The sequence below is a fragment of the Colletotrichum chrysophilum genome, assembly GCF_026319265.1.
Source record: "Colletotrichum chrysophilum strain AFK26 chromosome Unknown scaffold_41, whole genome shotgun sequence".
NCBI classification, from domain to species: domain Eukaryota; kingdom Fungi; phylum Ascomycota; class Sordariomycetes; order Glomerellales; family Glomerellaceae; genus Colletotrichum; species Colletotrichum chrysophilum.
In genome coordinates this window covers 194,656-214,953 of record NW_026517328.1, presented here as the reverse complement: position 1 = coordinate 214,953, position 20,298 = coordinate 194,656, and the positions used below count along the sequence as shown (strand labels likewise).

General features: G+C 53.3%; 4 protein-coding genes across 4 annotated transcripts; 2 read left to right on the top strand and 2 right to left on the bottom strand.

Annotated features, from left to right (window-relative positions):
- Nucleotides 1-6,043: 6,043 nt before the first annotated feature.
- COL26b_005880 (uncharacterized protein) lies at nt 6,044-6,904 on the top strand (the record flags this gene model as incomplete). The annotated part of the gene is made up of 3 exons (XM_053178715.1): nt 6,044-6,137; nt 6,195-6,716; nt 6,774-6,904. The coding sequence occupies 3 exons, from the start codon at nt 6,044-6,046 to the stop codon at nt 6,902-6,904; spliced, it is 747 nt and encodes a 248-aa protein (XP_053037358.1).
- An 874-nt stretch (nt 6,905-7,778) lies between these two features.
- COL26b_005879 (uncharacterized protein) lies at nt 7,779-8,942 on the top strand (the record flags this gene model as incomplete). The annotated part of the gene is made up of 1 exon (XM_053178714.1): nt 7,779-8,942. The coding sequence occupies one exon, from the start codon at nt 7,779-7,781 to the stop codon at nt 8,940-8,942; it is 1,164 nt and encodes a 387-aa protein (XP_053037357.1).
- Nucleotides 8,943-9,285: 343 nt separating this feature from the next.
- COL26b_005878 (uncharacterized protein) lies at nt 9,286-10,811 on the bottom strand (the record flags this gene model as incomplete). Its single annotated transcript, XM_053178713.1, has 3 exons — nt 9,286-10,139; nt 10,207-10,718; nt 10,780-10,811. 3 exons carry the CDS (start codon nt 10,809-10,811, stop codon nt 9,286-9,288), a joined length of 1,398 nt encoding a protein of 465 aa, XP_053037356.1.
- Nucleotides 10,812-17,282: 6,471 nt separating this feature from the next.
- Nucleotides 17,283-18,263, bottom strand: COL26b_005877 (uncharacterized protein; the record flags this gene model as incomplete). The annotated part of the gene is made up of 2 exons (XM_053178712.1): nt 17,283-17,295; nt 17,329-18,263. The coding sequence occupies 2 exons, from the start codon at nt 18,261-18,263 to the stop codon at nt 17,283-17,285; spliced, it is 948 nt and encodes a 315-aa protein (XP_053037355.1).
- Nucleotides 18,264-20,298: the final 2,035 nt, after the last annotated feature.

The window sequence follows — 20,298 nt, the reverse complement described above, 5'->3', positions numbered from 1 at the left end:
TCTTGGAATGAAGTGCCGCTTGGAGCATATCGACGACCCGTCTATGACGCAGGACGCTTGACCAGTGTTTTGTTCCTTGGATCATGTCGCGTAGAATGTTCTCTGAACTTGAAGGCATATCGAAGAAGTTCATGCGTATTGGCGAGTCCAGTATCGGTCTCAACCCGGTTTTCCCAGTGAATTCTTCAAAGGCTTCGAAGTATCCCAGACGAAGCAGAGTTTTGAGTAATGTTAAAAAGCCTGCGTGATTTGACAAGGTCTTTTCCAAAGCAATGGCAGCAAACTGTCCCCATGTGGCTTGAATACCACCTGGTCTGATATTCAAGGAGTCCGACGTGGAAAGTTCATCGAGAACAGCCGCGTCCAAGTTTCTCTGTTGGCCATCTTCTTCAGACCTAATGAATCGCCGGAGGTACGATTGCAATATGGTCTCTTGATCCGTGGCGCGATTGCAAACCATCGGATATAATGCTTTAATCCGGTGGATGAAGCCTAACGTGCTACTGGGCCCTAGTTGCTGCAGTGGGTTCTCACTCCCAGCACAGACAGTCTCACCCAAGCTTGGCAGGACGTCAAGAAGTTGTTCGGCGTTGGCTTTGACGACGAGAGAGAGGAAAGATGTCGGACTCTGAAGCATCGATGTAGTGATAGCACCACACTTGACCAAGATACCGGCTGATTCTCTTTCCCCTTCATTCAGACACGCGGCAAGCGGCGTGTACCCATCTTTATCTAAGGCTTCCATCGCTTCTCTGACGTCTTCTGGAGATTGGACATTCAAGATCGCTTCCAACAAGCATTTCGATCGCACCTGATTGTGAAGCACATTGCGCCCAGCGAAATCTTTGAATGAACAGGTCGCACCTTTCTCGACAAGCAGGCGCGCCGTGTCAAGAAATACCTCCGGGAGAAAGCTCCATTTCCATACATGCATTGGCTGTTTTCCCATGGAGTTTGTTCTTGAAATTTGGCAACCAGCTGCCAGTAGCATTTGAACGATGCCTGTCGATTGTGTCTGAGGCTCCCGGCTCAGAACCAAATGTAGTAATGATTCACCGTCATTGTCGGTGACAAGGCTCAGGTTTATGCGAGGGTCGTCAGATATCTTCCGCAGAGATGCCAGGTCCCCTCGCTTGGTGGCCGCAATTGCATGTTCCGTCAGTTCCGTGGGGGTGAGGCTGACTTGAGTGTTTACTTCAGCCGTGTCCCGTGTGAAGTTCTCCTTGTGGTCCACCGCTGTCTTCCATGCCAATGAGGAAAGACTGAGGTGACCTGAGGACTGGTCGACATGTTTTTGGAGTGAGGCAATCAGTTGCTCGAGACCGTGTGGTGTCTTACTTGATCGTCCCATTTTGTCAAAAAGCCGTTGTGCGCTACAGATGTCATCCTCTCCAACATTGACGCCAAGTTGTATCAATGTCGATGGAATGAGCATCGATCCGCTTCTTTCAGCCACATAAAACGCCAACTGAAGTATACTCATCCCATCAAAGGAGTGAGTACATCTCGATTGAAGTGAAGCTCCAGCTCGCTCCAGACACTTGATAGTGTCAGCAATCATCGGATCATCGCCGTTGCTCCCCCAACCCAAATCCAGATAATTCCGGAGTCCACCAACGGCGCATTGCAAAGGACTTCCAACTGGGCCCCGTTGGTTGGCGTCGAAACCCTGGTCCAAAAGATATGAACACACCCGCGGCAACGCGAGTGCTGCTGCCATGTGCAAAGGTGTGAAATCAGGATCGTTCAGAATTGACGTCGAATTTTCTTGCTCATCTTGGGTACCCAAAATAGTTATTGCCCATGAAAAGAAGCAAAATTTTGACCAGTGAAAGAGAGTTATCGCGAGACCCTCGACGTCTTTTTCTTGCCAATGCTGCTTCGCGTAGTAGGCCCACGTTCTAGCGGCGTGCAAGTAAAACGGATAAGTATCATCTCGTCTGCCAGTTATGACTGACGCGAGAGTCTCATTGACGCTGAGGCGTGCAAAGTTACCCATCAGGAGATATTTGAGACATTCCCTTGCCAACAAGGAACCAGCTTTGGACCTCGATATGCGGAATGCTTCGAGATTGCCTTCTGGAAAAGGATACGTCTCGAGAAACTCCTGGACTGAGAAATGGGAAAACTCAAAGTGTGAGCCGCCGGCTGACTTCCGTATGAAGCTACTGCAATACCGCGTTATGGACTCTTCTCTGATTATTTGCTGATTCTCTAAATTACAGCCTGTTTCGGGCACTGAAAGGAGATGCTGCAGTTCGCGCGTTTTCAATGGGCAGGCCGAAAAGGCTATTGCGTGCAAAGCCAATTGGACAAGTCTTGTTCTCTTCGGTGGGATTCTTTCGAGAATACGAATGTAGGAGTCATTAAGCGTCGGGGGAAGTGATTGGAGTGCATCCCGGCATTCTTGGGCTGAATCACACTCTGCAAGATGGTCTAGCTGGCAGGCTACCCACCTGAACCTTTCGTAAAACGTAAGCAGCTAGCAGGGTCAATCATTAGGGCTGAAAATCTCACATCCCGTTTGCACCATTTACCAGCCTTGATAGAACTTCAGCCTTGAGCTCTGTATCATGAAGGTCGAGCTTTCTTCTCCTTGTCCTTTCTTCGATCTCTGTTGTTATATACTCAATGATGTCTTGTTTGTGGGCCGCTACTTCGATGGAAATAAAGTCTTCGTGGAGAAAGTGTCGAACATCGTCCTCATCGCGACTCAACAGAGCAATAGATGTATTCGATGATGCCCTTGCAACGTCCGCAAGGGCTCCAACAACATCAGCAGTGTACTTGCCACATTCGTCAAGCCCATCGATCACTAGATATACGTGAATGTACATCTCTAAAATTGTTTGCAATAGCATTTTCAAGTCTGTCTCGCTGGGCCGGCTCGGCAGTCCTTTGGCTGGGTTGTGTCTTTTGTAGTGACGTTTCAGCAAATCATACGCCTCTTGCTTCTGTAGACTAAGCTGGTAGACGATTGATAAGAGAATGTTTTCAATGTTGTGGGTGGCAGACACCTTGTAATCACAGAAAAAGAAAGCACACGCGATTGAATCGGATGATTCTCCCAACGCAGCCTCAATGATAGAAGCTGCAAGAACGGTTTTCCCGGCTCCGGGGATGCCTTTCAACCATAGTCGGGAGTTGCCAGTCGATCTTAGCCACTGTTGGAACTCGGGAAGTCGAATGAGCCAGAGACCAGTTCGGCCATGTCTTAGACGAAGGCTCATGTCGTAGTTCTGTTGGGGATTGTGCGTGACGTAGAAGTTCAACAGGTTCGCGTCTTCCATCGCCTCATGGATGCGAATGGTGATGCAGCGTGTCTCTTTTGCGATTTCAGTATGTTGATCTTCTTTTGCAAGCAGACTCAGCATGACATCCATCGTGTCAGCTGATAATGCTAGGTTGATGTTTTGCTTGTGTCGCGAGAGGACGTCAAGCCACTCCCGAACCTGATCCGTAGATATCGGGCGAAATAGTTTGGTTCTGACAGATGTCGTGTCGATTTTGCTTAACTCCGAATTCATTCTTATCAGGCTATCGCTGCAGTCTTCAATGTTGTGCATGCGGAGGTTGCTATCGAAAGATCCAGCTTCTAGCTCTCTGGCTAAACGGACGAGACTGTTAAGGGCACCTCCGAGGAGATTGACCTCTTTCGCAAGTTCACCCAGTTCCTTCTCGGCATCTTTGATGGACTTTCTGTATTTGAGCAGGCGGATGAAGACGATGTCGGCGAGCGAAATGAGACCAGCGATACTGGCGGCGATCGATAAAGGATCGGCCGTTTTTGGAACGGCCTCTCCAGACCGACAGTGAGACGAGAGGGACTGCAGGAATCAGCACAAAACATCTTGGCCTCGGGATGGGTTCTCATCTTCTTAAGAGAGCTGAAATGACCGAGTTAAACGGACTCTCGTTTAGTGAGGCTGCAGATGAACGATTGGTCACCCTGCTTTCCGCCCTCCAACATGCAATGCGAGGTACTTCCTCAGAGGATAGTGGGGCACGAGGTGAGAAAGCCACGACACAGTGAACAGGAGACGAGACCATTTCAATTGTGGCTGCATTGCCTGCCTGCTTAGCCATCTTACTGTCATGGATGGCCAAGTCACATTGTTACCTACGGGCGCCTTGCCTGCCTCAAGCTCCGATTTCATTTGCGACAATCTTGCCGTGCTAGCCCCCAAATGCCTAGGGTGTTGGCCGTTATGACGCCGTCAGACATGCGAGGCGCTTTTTGTGCTTTCTTTCTCGAATAAGCTACCTTATGCCTGTGAATTACACAGCCTTCAGGCTGATTTGGCGTCGCAGGCTTTGAGCACCGGTATGGCCAGTCGCCACGACAAGAATTCCATGGCTGCATGTCATCCATCAAGATCAGTGAGCTGGAACTTGGCCCCGAGGTACCATTGGCCCGAAAAGCCCGTTTCTGATAGCTATTGGTGAGGGTTGAGTCCAAGGCTTCTTCAACCTGGGCGTCGCAGCACTGGCATGATTACTACCTGAACCTTTTGGCCCGTTGCAGCGCAATGCACGCCTCTGTGAGGCTGACAGCTCATATAATGGCGTCGGGTTATGTAATTGAAGCAGCTGACGATAATGATTCCATGATTGATTCTTCTTGCATGACACGTTCATCAAATGTCTAATCAGACAAGGGCGCTTACTCAAGTTTCAGTTCATGAATGAACTTGATGGAGGCCAATGTCGTGGTCGGGGGACACAACCTTTAGCTGTACGGTATGTCGGCAGTCCTTTGTTCAATGAGCCTGCGCAGAACGGTCATTAGAACAGTTCCCAAAGCTCAAGATAAAATCTCAACGCGTGTTTAGATTAGGTTGGAAAGGTTGGTGTGGACCAATCAACTCACATTGACCTGCATCACCGCGAAAGAAGTCGGCATTCGGGTGAGGCAATTTTAGCGTACTCCAGCCCGAGTCGGGCCCGCCCCGTGTCGGACCCGAACCCTACCGGTGTACATCTGGCGTTGCGACTCCACACGGCCCGAAGCTGCGGCGTCCGGGATTGGCATTCACTCCAAGATCATCTCGCCGGTTCAATACTTCAAATAAAGTGTTCCAGCTTCTCCTACACTCCCAATTACGTTCAAAATCCGTTCTAGACACCACTGTCGTGTGTTAGTGTTTCCAGGCCTCGCTTGATTAGATGCCAAGCTAGCAACCGTGTGTCGAATGTTGTTCATCGCACTCAGAACAGTACACCAATTTAGGTTCCCAAAAGAAATAGGATGCCGATTCAAGAAGATTCAAGTTGGGCAATTGCAATAATACGAAAGAAGTACGGTCAGCCCAGGCGTGCATAGAGCCTTTGCATCGCCGGATCGTCGCGAAGCGGATCGAAAATATTCTCAGTTGTGCATCAACCTGCAAGCTAGGTTAATATAAGCTCAGGGGCAGAATTTCAGCGACGGACTCTTCAGCACCGCGTTCGGGGCCGAACTCAGCTAGCCAAGACTCTTAACGAGACCACATAAGAAGCAAACACTTCTGCCGTACCCACACCATCTCCACAACGGACACAAACGCCGAGAAACACGATCCCATCGGCTCGGCCCAGCAATTCCATCGTCCAAACAGGAAAGAGAAAAGAAACCATCACGAGCATAAACCTCTAAAATAAGAAGGTGGTGGAACAACTTCCCGAGTCAAGGCATTGCAAATGCGCGCTCGTTGTTTGGTCGCGGCGCACTCAATTTAAGTTGAAGCAATTTCCCAGCTTTCCAGAATACGGGGTCCGGACCCACAGACCACTGTGAATTCGGCCGTCGCGCCGCGGCGGTTCGGGCATCCCGGGGCGGGCCCCGCACCCAATTAGGCATGTGCCCCCCGGCCTCCCCAGATCGGAGAGTCCGCCGATCAGAAATCAGCCCTGGAGTAGGCGCAGCAGGGAGGAAATCGAAAAAAGCATATCTTGCTTCCGGTTCCCGCGTCCCGCTGAGCTGATGTCGATCCTGCTGGGTGCAGGACACAGTCTCTCTCGTTTGATCCAACTACCAGTCACTCTTTCACCTCAAACCATCACAATGCGTGTCTCATTCCTGTCCTTCGCTCTCTTCACAGCCTCCGTGCTCGGCCAAGATGCCGAACACCAATGGCAACCAGCCGGCGCAAACGACCGTCCGTCCCCCCTCCCATCCCTCCCTCCACCCCCCAACTAACACATACCACACACAGTCCGCTCCCCCTGCCCGCTGCTCAACTCCCTCGCAAACCACGGCTACCTCCCCCGCACAGGGCGCAACATCTCCGTCGACGCGCTCATCGAGGGCATGCACGCCGGCCTCAACCTGCGCGAGGACGCCAAGCTCTTCTTCCGGCTGCAGGGCAACAAGGCGCTGACGGCCTCCTCCACCGGCGACGCGCAGACCTTCCACCTCAGCGACCTCATCATGCACGACCTCATCGAGCACGACGCGTCCCTGAGCCGCGCCGACATCCACTTCGGCGACAACTGGTCCTTCAACCAGACCATCTTCGACGAGACCAAGTCGTACTGGCCCGCGGACCTGATCAGCATCAGCGACGCGGCGAAGGCGTTGGTCGCGAGGCAGAAGACGGCCAAGGCGGTGAACCCCGAGTTTAACCTGCCGCTGGACGGGTACACGAATAGTCTGGGGCAGACGGCGATGTACCTGGGCCTGTTTGGGGACTATGAGGATGGAAATGCCCGGACGGATTGGGTGGTGTACTTTTTTGGTGAGTTTGCTGTGCCCTGGGTTGAGATGGGAATGTGAAAACTGACAGGATGAACAGAGAATGAGAGGCTGCCCTTTGAGCTTGGATGGGCTAGACGGTCTGACGATGACAAGATCCCGGCTACGGGCATTCTGGCGCTGACGACCAAGGTCGCGGTGCATTATCTGGCTGCCAAGATCGGCTTGTAAAGTGGTGTATTTGGTAATGTTTAATCTAAATGATCAGCGAGTTGACAATACCGGCGTCAGACATGAATTCATAATGATATCCATATGAAGACTGGAGGTTCCGTTCATCGCATGTGATTGGCTGAGCACTCACTTCCACACTCACCCAACAACTTCAACCGGACGGCCACTCACTTCCGATCATGCCTCGCCCCGACCCCAACCTGAGCCACCCCCAGCCCCTACGTCCTCGCAAACTGCATACTAACATCCAAGACCGTCTATCAAGAACAATATCCCCCAAATACGAGTCCCATCACCGGCATCCAGCATCCTTATCACCCGCCTCCACCCCCAACTCCATCATCCTACGGCCGCAACCACCATCCCCCCTCGAGCGCACTATTGCCAAACCCACTGCCATCACCCGTCCTTCCCACCAGCGATCCATCACCTCCCCCCCTCCATCCAACTGCGCGCAAAGGGGGCCTCGGGTATCCGCTGCAGAAAGTGGATCTCTCACCAGGGTCGCCCTCAATGTGACAGCAGACCGGGGTCCTTCCGCTCCTCTGGCCCATGCGACGACTCAGCGCCCCGGTCCATCACGAACGCTCAACGCCCAAACACCGGCCACCGGTAGCCACACGGCGGGTCGCGGCCCATGTCCCGGTGCATACACCCATCGCCCGCGCCCGCTTAGCGCCAACAGAGTCGGGCGGCATGTCTGGTGATATGGTGGAGGCGGTATGTGTTGGTTGAACCCTCGAGGATTCCCAGCGACGAGGGCTAGGTAGCTGGGAGGGATAAAAAACCGCTCACCTCGCCCCTGGGAAAGACCGCACCGCTGCCGGCTCGAGTCAGTCTCTTCTCTCTGCCCATCACATCCTCTGCAAAAATGCCCTCCCAAAAGCCAAAGATCCTCCTCATGGGCGCCACCGGCTACGTCGGCGGCTCCGTCCTCCACCACCTCCTCGCCCACCCGGACCTCACCACCACGATCACCCCCTCCAACCCAATCACCCTCCCCATCCGCCCGGGCAACCCCCCCTCCTCCCCGTCCCGCGCCGAGCTCCTCACCGCAACCTACGGCCCCCGCGTCCGCCCCGTCCACATCACCTCCCTCGACGACGCGCAAACCCTCACCCGCCTCGCCTCCCAGCACGACCTCGTCATCAACGCCGCCTCCGGCTTCCACCCCTCCTCCGCCGAAGCCCTCGTCCTCGGCCTCGCCCAGCGCCGCAAGACCCACCACCGCCCCGGCACGACCCCGTGGATGATCCACACCTCCGGCACCTCCAACATCGCCGATCGGCCCCTCAGCGGCGTCCCCCGCCCCGACGTCGAACACGACGACGCCAACTCCCAATCCGTCTTCGCCTTCGAGGAAGCCGAAAACCGGCGCGAGTGGTACCCCCAGCGCGCCGCCGAACTCGTCGTCCTCCGCACCGCCTCCGAGACCGGCGTCTACGCCGCCTCCATCCAAGCCCCCTGCATCTTCGGCACCGGCTCCGGCCTCTTCAACCGCGCAGGCCTCATGGTGCCCGTGATGATGTCCTTCGTCCTGACCCACGGCTTCGGCATCCGCGTTGGCGACGGCTCCGGCTGCATCGACACCGTGCACGTCGCCGACCTCGCGGACCTCTACGTCCTCTGCGTGCGCGACATCGTCCACAACGGCGGCGCCAACGTCCCCTCCGGCACGGGAGGCATTATCTTCCCCGCCGTCGGGCGTACCTTAACCGCGGAGATCCCGAAGAAGTGTCTCGACGTGGCGTTCGCGACGGGGAACCTGCCGCTCGAGGACGGTCCGCAGACGCCAGAGATCCGCGAGTGGAGCATTGAGGACGCGGCGGCTACGACGGCGGGGAATGTGGCGGTCGCGGAGACGGGGTACGCGGGCCACCGCAAGACGAAGGGGACTGTGGCGAGGGAGCGGCTGGGGTGGGCGCCGCTGTATCTGGAGGACGCGTGGGAGAAGGACTTTGAGACGGAGTTGAGGGCGGCGTTGAATGGGCAGCGGGGGTCGACTATGGCGGCGTGTATTGCGAATACCAAGTGAGGTTGCGCGTGGGTTTGGAGGATGTGGGGCTGAGAGAGTGTAGCACGACGTTGCTGTGTGACGTCAATCATGGCATGGATGGTGCAAGTAAAAGGGACTGTGTTTGAAAACTTTCGATTATTCCCATAACCGATCTATATATACGTTTTGTTTGATTTTGTCTCAATATGCACACGGGAAAACAGCATTTAACACTATGGTATGAAGGATGGGATGAAGCTTGTGTGGTATCGCAGCGGCAGTATGTGCAGACGATGAGGGACACCTTTCCCGTATGATACACTCGGCGGGCCGTCCTCCAGATTCACCGGACATTGGAGGTTCCTTGTTGTACAGACAGCCATTATTTAAGTCCTCCGAACTTGATGCACTTCTCGATCCATCCGCGGCGCGGCGTCTGCGGGGGCGGCGCTTGTTCGCGCGGGTGGTTCACCCCGCCGCCCCAGCTGCGCCAGGTGCTCTCCGTCGCCTCCGTCGGCGCCATCGACACGCCGCGGTCGCCCTGCATCAGCGGCGGCGGCGTCTCCAGCCACAGCGGCTGCGGCGGTCGGCCCTGCTGTCCCGCCGCCGCCGGTGGCTGGCGGTTCTCGTACAGGGAGAGGATGGAGTTCGTGTCGGACTGGTTCTCGGTGCCGTACCTGCTCGACGCGGTGTACCTGTTTGCGTTGCCGGCCTGCTGGCTATCGGGGCGGTACGCATCGGGCACGTTCGGCACCGGCGGCGCGTTCACGCTCTGGGCGCTCGCGCCCATGGTGCGGGAAGAGTAGACGCTGCTGCGGCCGGAGAGGGGGTTCAGCTTGAGCGGGTGGTGGCGGCGGATCCAGCTGGCGATGGAGTTGCGGACGTTGGGCTGGTGGACGGGGGCGGGCTCGAGGATGGGCAGCTGGCGGCCGGAGGCGTACTTCTTCTCGTCGAGGTAGCCCTGCGGGGTGAGCGAGTTGCGGTCGTCCGGGTGGTAGCCGCCGCCGGCGGAGCCGTTTTCGGCGGCGTAGGCGGCGCCCATGAGCTCGGCCATGATGCTGGACGGGGCGCGGCGGGCGGGCTGCTGCTGGGAGGGCGAGAAGGTCGATTCGGGGTTCCAGTAGTGGCCGTCGGGGGACATGGAGCGTTCGTACATGCGGCGTGCGTCGCGGCGCTTGCGGTATTTGAGGAACCACCAGAGGCCCCAGCCTATCACGAGGAATAAGGCGGCGATGGCTGAGGGGATGTTAGTTGGCGTTCATGAATGAGAGGCGTAGATGGCAGATTGATCATGGTAACATACCAATGGTCCCAAACGCGATGGCAGTTGGCGTCCATCCTGCATCTGAAGATCTATCGTCGCCAAGCCCAATCTCGTTTCCTCCCCTCGTGGTGCCTCCCGTCGGTGCGAGAGTCGGCTTGGTCGTCGTGAACTGGCTCTCGGGAAGGGCGGTAGGAACACTGCTAGTCCGTGACGGCGGGGTGGCAGAAGCGGCAGGGAAAGACGTGGGCCGGGGCTGTTCCCGGGAGGGATCCCGGGAGGGTGCGCTGGACGGCGTGATGGACTCGGAGGTGGTCGTCGTCTCGTCGGTGCCGGTGGGATTGGCCGGGGCCAGGACGGGAGGCGGCGGCGGCGGTGGCGGGTCCGTGGTCTTTGGCGAATGGGTCTTTGTCTTTGGTGAGTGAGTCTTGCTCACGCCCGGCGGGAAGCTCGAGTGGTCCGGTGAGGGCGAGTCCTCGCCATCAGAAGAGTCGTCTCGGATCTCGATGCGCAAGTCGTCTCTCTGGTAGCGTGGCTGGCGGCGGGGGATACGCCTTGTGAAAATTTAGTCACGTCGGTCATATGAGATGTCGTCGTGATGCCATGAAGTCCTACCTTCTCACAATGTTTCTCGCCACAGCCTCCATGTCGTCGTAGTTCCAAGCTGAAGTTTCAAATGACCTGCGTATCCAACCCGAGAACTGATAGTGAAGCTGTTTCGGTGGTCGCGTGATCAAAAAATAAGGGTGAAAAATGAGATATGTAGGTCGTCGTGTTGGGACGGACAGAAAGCAGCCCAGCTGTAGAGACAGAATGAAAGAAAGTTAGTGGGCACCGCCCGTGAAGAAGGGAAAGGCGAAGAATGAAGAAAAGTGAAAGCTTGATGTCGACTTGGAAGCTTTCACCTCATCTTGGCCATGTGTCGACAGGAGGGGGGGATCGAAGATGAGGGAGGGAAGGGAGTGAGAGGGGGGTGACGTCCCTTTGTTTCGATGCAGAGATCGAGGAACGGGAACGAGGGCCAGGAGGCGAAGTGCTAAGTGGCCGTATGTATAACGTAAGAAAGAACGAAGGGCAGGTGAGGGCGCCGTCACATCGCATGGTGACAAGGTGACAAGGTGGCCAGGGGAGGAGTGTTCCTTGCGTGGCCCAAAACCGCCGGTTGGTCTCGTCTCTCGATGCCCCTCCCCTGCAACGTCCTGTCGTTAAAGTGGTCTAAGGTTTCTTGTGGTGGTGGTTGCTGCGCCCGCGCAGCCGCTGTCTGTCATTGCGTCAGGAAGCGCTGCTGCGAACCATCCATCCATCCCTTTCGAACATTGGACTGGACTGGCTTGGTGGTGGTGGACTGCAGTTCTTCAGTGCCCACTCCGGGTGGGCAAGCGGAAACGAGAGGAAGTCCGGAGCGCGAGGAGGAGCCAAAGGAGGGTTACAGGACGCGAGGTCGTCGGGGGTGTTGAAGGGGAGAATGGGAGGGTCCAAGACAGCGGCGGCGGCAAGAGGGCAAGAAGACGCGAGGCCCTGCAGTGTTGTTGGTGTTTCACCGTTTCAGACCTGGTGCCAAGAAGTCCCAAAAGACGCTGGTGCGACACCTTTTTTTGCTGGGGACCCAATAAAGCCCCGGTCCACACCAAGTGTTAAGCGGGTCTTTAAATGGGTCCATATGTTGAACAGTGGATCCCTTCTCCGCCAAGCCGCCCCGCTGTTGCCGCGGTCCCGGACCCCCGATTCGCTGCAATGCTGCAGCCCTGGTGCCGATGTGGGCGGCCCGGCCGGAACAAGGGTCCACCTCTTCGCACTGCTGGCAGCTGTACTCTTCACTCCAGGGCTCATCGCCGCCAGCCACCAAAAGTCGTGAGAGGCGCACAGTTTCAGAATGTCTTCTCCCCGCCCACGCCGTCGCCGCCAGTGCCTGAGAAGATCAGATCGGCTGTCCCGTATTGATCTTTTCTTGGTGACGGGGCTGCCGGGGTTGGTGCTGTACGAGAGAGCACGTACACTGCGAAATGCACTACGCGAGCACGGGGGAGCCAACGGTTCTGATCCTTTCCGCCAATCAGTCTCAGCAGCCATCCTCCCAAAACAGAGTCCATTCGCTCTTCTCAAACGACTAGAACTTGAATGGGGATAAGATGAGAGGAAAGCAGAGACCCAGAGACCAAAACGGGCGGAGTGCTACTACAACTGCTCTCCTGCCATTCGTTCCAAACTCTACTGAACGCCAAGGTTTACCTTGACAGGCTCTCAATCGGACAATCGCACCTTTTTCGCCGCCCGGTGCACAAAAGCTCAAACCAGTCTTTAATCCATGTTGTATCTGCCCACACGCACAGTCCCCGCCCAATTAAATTCGAACGAACCGTCCCCTGGGCCTTTCTTTCCTCCCTTCTCCTGTTCGAGAACGTGAGCAGTGCTTCCTTTTGGCGCCTCCGTGGCTGAAATCCTGTGTTTCTTCGACGCAGACACCCATCCTCCGTGCGGTCCCCCAACATCAGGTGAAATGTTACGACGTCACACTCCATTCAAGCCCGTTTGAAGTTGGTGCCGAACCTCCGGTGACGCCTGCCCATCGTTTCCTTGGCATCCAGCGGATGCAACTTCGTGATCTGGCGTGCGTGCAATCATCAAATGAAAGGGGGCGGGATGCCAATAACGGTAAGGCTTTGCCACATGTGAGGCTCTCTCAGAAGGGTATGCACAAGCCTCGGGCCATCATTTATTCGAGTCACAAGCGACAACGCCTCGGACTCAAGAGTCAAGGCCTCTTCGCTTCCTTCCTCCCGCTGGCCTTTTGCAATATCTCTGACGCACTGCCCCGGTGGATGCTGCGCCGCCGGAGAAAAGCTTGGCCTGGAAGGAAAGGGGGCTCGGCACCAAAGAGTGGACCACGACTAATTTACAGCAGCGACAACTCTAAATGCTCCCGCGAGTCAATCCCATCTTGGCTGGCGAAGTACCTGGGTCCTGACTCCATGCTCCCTCTAGCGCCGAAAGTAATTTCGATCTTCAACGTGGCCTTCAATTTCGACATCTAAGCTTAAACTGAAGTCCGACGATATATGATATGAGCCGTGTCTTCCAAGCGAGGGCGGATGTTCACGATGCCGGATTCTGCTAGATTGCAACATCGTTCATGTCATTCGGTTTGTAGGTGATGGGGCGAGGATTTCGCTCATGCTGGACTAAAGTACTCAAAGGAAAAACAACACTGCATCGCCAGGGAAGTTTGCGTACAATATCTTGGCCCTTGTGATGCTGCTGGAACGATTGCAACCGTCTGGAGCCTGGCCTTCTCTAGATGAAAAGGAAACAGCTATGAGATCACAAACATGCGAAATCATTTTAGTCACCTAAAACCCCATGACTCTACGTGTTACAGGGACGAAGTAATGCGCTTATGATTTTTCAGGGCGTGCATTGTAACTTCTGCGGAGAGTCTACATCAGTTCCTTGATGGCGTGAGCTCGTCAACTCAAGGAACCTAGTGGAGTAGCCTGAGTCCTTTCGACTGCGAGTCGGCTAGGATTCGTACATGGACGCTGCTTTCTCCGACTTCATTACAGCTACAAAGGTCATTATCTGTATAACAAGGCTTTTGTTCTTCTAGATATCCCATATCTTGCAGGCTAGTCGACAGGTAGCTGACGGAGCGGAGTGGCTGGACATGTCCTCGATAGGTACCCCATGGTTAAAGCTGCGGAGCTTCTCCCCTATCAATTGCTGAATTCCGCAAGTACACTGTGCTCTGGACAATATCTAGTGATGGAATGAGATGACGTTAATTCATAGGTATCTAACTGCTGACATTTCGTGCTCGTGCTGGAAGATGTGTCAGAGAAAACAGAGTGAAATGAGCGGGGTGGCTGACATTGAATACAAGGAGATAAAACCACGAGCTCATGTAGAAAAATGCTGACCGAAACTGCCTCATGCCAATTACCGTGACTCTGTACCTGTGAAGACCAACGTCACGTCCTGCATCATCACCCGTCCCCTTGCCTCTTTCTTGATATGCTGAATCCTACAGAGATAATCGAATCTCGACTCATCATGCCGTCGTCGGTTGGCACCTGTCAAGCGCCATTCGACCCTGGTACCACCGCTCCATTCTTTGACAAGACCCTGGTTGTCACCCCAATGCGAATCCGCTGTCAGCTTGTCCTGATCTTGAAATCTCCCGACAAGAAACCATTTCCTGATGTCGGAATGACGTTTACCAGCCTCAAACGCGTTCCGATAAACTCCCTCGTTGTTCGTGTACGAGATTGACGCACCACTGCGAACGAGCTTCTTGGTGGCTTCGAGCCGGCAATATGTGACGGCGCTCATCAGCGCACTTCCTTGGGAGCACCCTTCGTGATCCATATTTGCTCCGTGGCTAAGTAGCTCGTCAAGACATGAATCAAAGCCACGAATTGCTGCACTGCATAAGGGAGTATGTCCATCATAAGTACCACGATGAAGGTGGTGTTCGACTGCCCCACACCGGTTGAAAAGTCGCAAGAGATTTCTTAGCAGTCGACGATCGCCGTGCTGGGCAGCATACGCCAGTGGGTTTCCTGAGTCTTCGGCATCAATTTGATACAGTAGGCCGGAGTTGAGTATCAACGTCTCCAGCTCTGTGTTCGTGCCTCCGTAAAAGGAATAGGTGACTGCGCTGAGACCCATGGGGGCTGGGTGATACAGCGGGTCGAATCCTCTACTTTGAAGATATGAGAATATCTTTGGTGCCAAAGACTCATGCAATCGTGCTCTGTGTAAGGCAGTAAGTCCGTAGTTGTCGCATACAAGATCTAGCCCCGTGTTGGCCAACAGTTCAACCATCTCCATGCTACCATATTCAACAGCCCACATAAGTGCAGTCATTCCCTCTTCATCGCAACAGAACGGATCGGCTCCGGCAGCAAGAAGACTTTGGACCGCCTCAAAATTGGAAACATTTGCAGCCAAGGTAAGGGGAGTCATCTGATAGTTATCCCTAGCGTCTAGGTCAGCGCCGCAATCAATCAATGACTCGATACATTGTTGATTTTTAATTTCGACTGCATAGTGAAGTGCACTTGCAGACCACTCGCTGTTGAATGGCCATTTGTCATCCATGACTGAGGAATAGCGGCTGACACGACTCGCAGCAGCAGCAAGAAAGTCTTTCCAAGACGTCAATTTAGCCCATGGTATGCATCGATAAAGTTCCCTGCGAAATGCGTCAGTCGTCTAAATCGAGTTGGGTGAAATTGCATGAAGTAAGTACCTATAGGCATGAAAATTTGTTTCTACGTGAGCTTTCAATTGGAAGAGCGCTGAGGAACTTTGGGACAAAGCTGCGACGTGGAAAGGATTTAGGTCTGAATCCATTACATACGAACCCTGACGCAAGGACTCATCAAGCATTTTTCTCAGAGTTTTTGTTGGAACTTTGTGCCATATTCCCAGCAAGATCGCATTTCTCAGCCCAAGAGCGTGTTTGCGACACTGGGAGTCATCCAAGTTAGCTCTCTCCAAGATTATGTCGAGTACATGGGTGGCGTAATAGCTAGCGAAGTTCTCGATTGCGAAGAACAATGGCTTCATCGGGCATGCAATGCAACCGGGAAGTTCAGCTTCTGCAGAGATACCTGAGTTGAAAAGCCCTTTGCAAAGCTGTTCATCGTTCCTCAAGATGGCTAGGGCTAAGAGATGTACGGATGGTGGAATATCCCATTCCCAACTTGAATCGCCAGTCGTGTCCTCCTCATTCGGTGTCTGGAACAATGAACGTAAGATCGGAAAGCTAGACATCGCTGGTGATTGATTCTCAGCCAAAGATCGCAGGATACCGTCGTCTACGTTGAATGGGCCATCCAGAAGTTGATTGATGTAATTTATTTGCTTGGAGCTCAAGTTCGGGTCATTTTTAAGCAAAGTTTCGACAACAGAGCCGTGTCGTTCGGTTATGGCATATGACAAAGGCGAGGAAGATCCCGACTGTGGCCACTCCGGGGTAACCTCGATTGCGCTTTCGGAAGTAACGCTGAAGCTCAATATTTGAGTGATTGCTCTTGTTCGAAGCTCTTCGCAAGAATCAATCTGGTACCAGTTGCAAAATCTAGTATCCAGCAACTTTTCAGGAACGAATATGCGGCTTCCGACGATGGCACAACACAAATTTGATTGGGCGGTCTGATAGAGACTATGCATAGGTCTTTGGAAGACCGCTGACCACAATCGTGGCAGCCCCACGGCGGCTGCAAACTTCAGCGGCGTAAAGTCTGATACAAGAACCACAGAGAATAGTTCAAGCACGTTGTCCAATTCACTGCTCTCACTCGGCCTGTCGCCGTCTGGGACGAGCAACTCAGAAGCAGCGGGGCTGCGAAACGTTCTCCCAAATAGGGCACCAAACGCAAGCGCAACAAATGAGGTGCTTTTTTCCGGGCCAAACAACGCGCTCCATGCCTCAAAAAGCAAAGACTTTTCGATATGGATCCATATGATGTTGTGCTGTTTGTCGTCTGTAGAAGATGACCCGCACAACATACGAATAGAATAGTAATAAAAAGGATTTGCGAAGAAAGTACCAGTAATGGATTTCAAAAATTCGATGTTACCGGCATTTTTCTTGTTAAAGCAAACCTTCGTCATGAGTACGGAACGGAGACAAATCATAGAAAACTCAGTCAAAGCAGTCTCGTCGTCAAGCCTGAAGATTCCCACATCACTGTCGGGGTCGATGCTTCTGAGATATTCCTCGACGGTAAAATGTGCAAACTCGATGTAATCTTTCGTGACGTTCTCGTCGCGCCATTGTCGCTTTCTGACAAAACTGCGACATTCTTCGGCTATGTAGTCGACGTCTACCAAGTCATCATCGCTGACAAAAAGACCGTTTGAGTCCGCGATAGATACAGCTTGGCATAACTCGTGCAAAGAGAGATTTCTGTCGAGTGATATCCAGTGAAGGGACTTGCGGACAAGTTTTGTTATCTCGGGGCCTCTTCCCAGAATCCTTAGAAGGATTCTATGATACGTTTCTGGAAGCGTTGGAGGCAATGAGGATAGTGCCTCTCGGCGTGCACGGTTTGTGGTAAGCTCGCAGAGGTAATCGAGTTGACAGGCGACCCAGCGGAACCTCGAAACTGAGCTTAAGCCATTGAACTGCAGATTTCGATTTGATTGGATCAAACTCACATTCCTTGTGCTCCAGTGACAAGTTTTTCCCTGATTTCTTCTGCCAGATCCGGACTTTGAAGTCTCATTTTCTTTAACTGTCGCCGTTTGCCCATTTCCGCGCAGACGTAAAGATCAATGTCTTTTGAATGTGCTGCAATTTCGATGTGCGCGAAGTTCTCAGAGACTTCCTCGTTGATTTCTTGCTCGTCTCGGCTGAATATAGCGAGGCTTAGGGGGCGGCAACCCTCCGAAAGCTGTCTCAGCTCTGCAGCCACTTCACCCATGCCTGCACCACATTCATCGACGCCATCAACGACAAGAAAAACCTTCTCATACAAAGATGAAAGCCTCGAAATGAGATCCATCAGCATTTCTGCCTCTGGTTCCTTAGGGAGCCCCCCGCTAGGGTTCAAAAGTGTAAACTGATCCTCAAGCAGAGAAAAGGCCTCTTCATTCTGCTGAGACAGTTGAACAGCAATGGCACCGAGGATGTTGACCAGTTGTTGACTGTCGTGGTTCTTGTAGTCACAAAAGTAGAAAGCGACTGCTGTTGACTCGTTGCTCATTTGAAGGACATCATCGATGACAACGCCGCAGAGAACTGTCTTCCCAGCGCCGGGAATACCGCTCAGCCAGAGTGAAGAACTTGGGATGTCGCGCCATTTCTGGTAGGTTTGATTGCTTTCAGTGAGCCATAGTCCTGTCAAAGGCTGTCGGAGGCGCATCGAGGTCTGGAAGTTCGGCTGCGGGTTGACCTTCAAGAAGAAACTGACGACTTTCCGTCGGCGGTCATCCATTTCCACACGGCTCTGAATTTCGTTGATGCGGTCCACCTTACGTGACAATAGGCTAAGACCGGTCTTGATCTCATCTTGGCTCGCCAGAGATTGCAGCAATTTGTCGAGGGTTTCCGCCGAAAGAGCCAGCTCGAGAGTGCTGCGATGGGTAGCCATTTCTGTTGACAAAGACTTCGTCTCGTCGGCAGAGAACGGCACTTCAGCCTACGGAGAACAGCCTTTGCTTTGTTACCGGAATGAAAGTCGTCGTCCGCCTTTTTCAACCGTCCTTCAACCTTGTAAAGTGTATTGCTACATGCGTACAGATGGTGCGCCCTGAAAGTGGTAGCCGAATCTTGATCCTCTAGAGAGGATGCCAGTAGTGCAAGGTTCTGCAGGACGCCGGACAGATTTCGAGTCTGGCTCGCGAGCTCTTTGACATTTTTCTCAGCATTTTTTTGCTTCTTTGGCAAATTTGGTGACCTGCTGGAAGACGGCTGCCGACAGTGAGACGATGCCAGTGACAGAGGCTGCTATCGAGAGCGGATCGGACATGACGGGAACTGAAGCTCTGAGATGAGCGGAGTGAGCGCCACGGAGAGACGTGTTCCATACAAGAAGAGAGAGTTGAAGCTGGCTCTTGTCTTCGTGAAGACAAGGAGATGTTTGTGGGGAAATGAGGCTGCTGGCCTGATGACTGCCTTGCATTGTCACCCCCGCTCTGTGGCGCCCAAATTGTTGTCAGCCTGCATATGCATATACATCTGCGCCTTCATAAGGCAGTTTTCCAACCCAACCAGGCTGCCTGAAAAAGCAACAAATCGCTCATTGCCGTGATCAGTTCAATAAGCAGCGTTCAGGGGTATTTAGCCGATGAGTGCATTTAAGGCAAATGATCATCTCCGCTTCGCGGGGCGTTGGCATGCAATAGCTAGGTGGTTGGCCAGGATAGAGCCGTTCATTCTGCTTAGGCCGCGAAACTTGATTCTGGATTTCGATTGATAGACCAAAGCTACAAGTTCAGGGTAGCGAACTTTTACCCGCTGCTTTCGGTACGTACACATTGAACAACCTAGACGCGAACTTCCTCCTCAACCAGTCCAGTCGTGGATCTCCCTCTTAGGTTCCGCAAGCCTTGCCCGCGCAGGAGGTTCCCAAAGCCGATGAGGTAACACAACAGCCACTGCAGCTAGCAAACGTGCTCACGCCGTTGACGCAGCATGAACAGTTTTGTCGTTCCGTCTAAATACTCGAAAGCATCAAGTCAGCTTGTGCTAAACAGTCCATACAAAAACCAAAACGAACGAGTTTGTTTGATGTTTCAGCTGGACCAGCAGCTGCAGCCCCCAAGAGGAGGAAAATGGCCGACGCAACAGCGGTGAACTTCATGATGGCGATGGTTTTGATGTGTTTGCGCCAGAGAAAATCGCAGATACTTAGTCAGTCACAATCACTTCTTTTATACACCTTCAGCCATGTAAGCGCGCTTGTATGATTGTGATAGGTCTGACGCACCAAGGGGCGAAGGTTCAGCTATTGAAACCAAATCAAACCGCGCTAATCTTTAGGACTGTGGTGATCCTGCGGATTCTGTTGCGGAAAAAAGCGATACATTCTCTTAAGTCCCCGTGTTTGCGACGGATAACATGACGTTTTATTGAATACGATGCGCTCGGAAGTTGGCGAGACGGAGACAACCGAGCGGATTGACTCAGGTTCCTTGCCGCTTTCAAACGCCTTTACGGCCCAACGTACCATGTCGGTCGCAATTTAATTAGACATCCAGAAATATATATGCTGATGATACCTTTCGACTACTCTCAAGAGTCAACTCCCGCTGCGACGTGTTCTGCAGTCGACTGTGGAAGCCCTCTTCCACAGCGGTGCTAATTTGACCATGCTTGGTCCGGGATTCAAGACCGGAATATTCCTCTTGTCTTTAAATCAGCGTTTCTTTTCTGGGGAAAATGTAGGATTTGTTTGACGAGTGCTGCTTAGACCGAATATTGAGACAACGATTCACACCTGTTTACATGAGTCTGCTCCTCTTGACTTGCAGTAGCTGCATCAATTAGACCCGTTTGTTTGATAGCAGAATATATCTTCGGTATCATGAGCTTTGTGACAAGGGTTGACGTAATAATCGTAAGCATTAAATTTGCCTGGGGCGTCATCTTTGAATAATTGAAGAATCTTGAAGTCGATTCCCAAT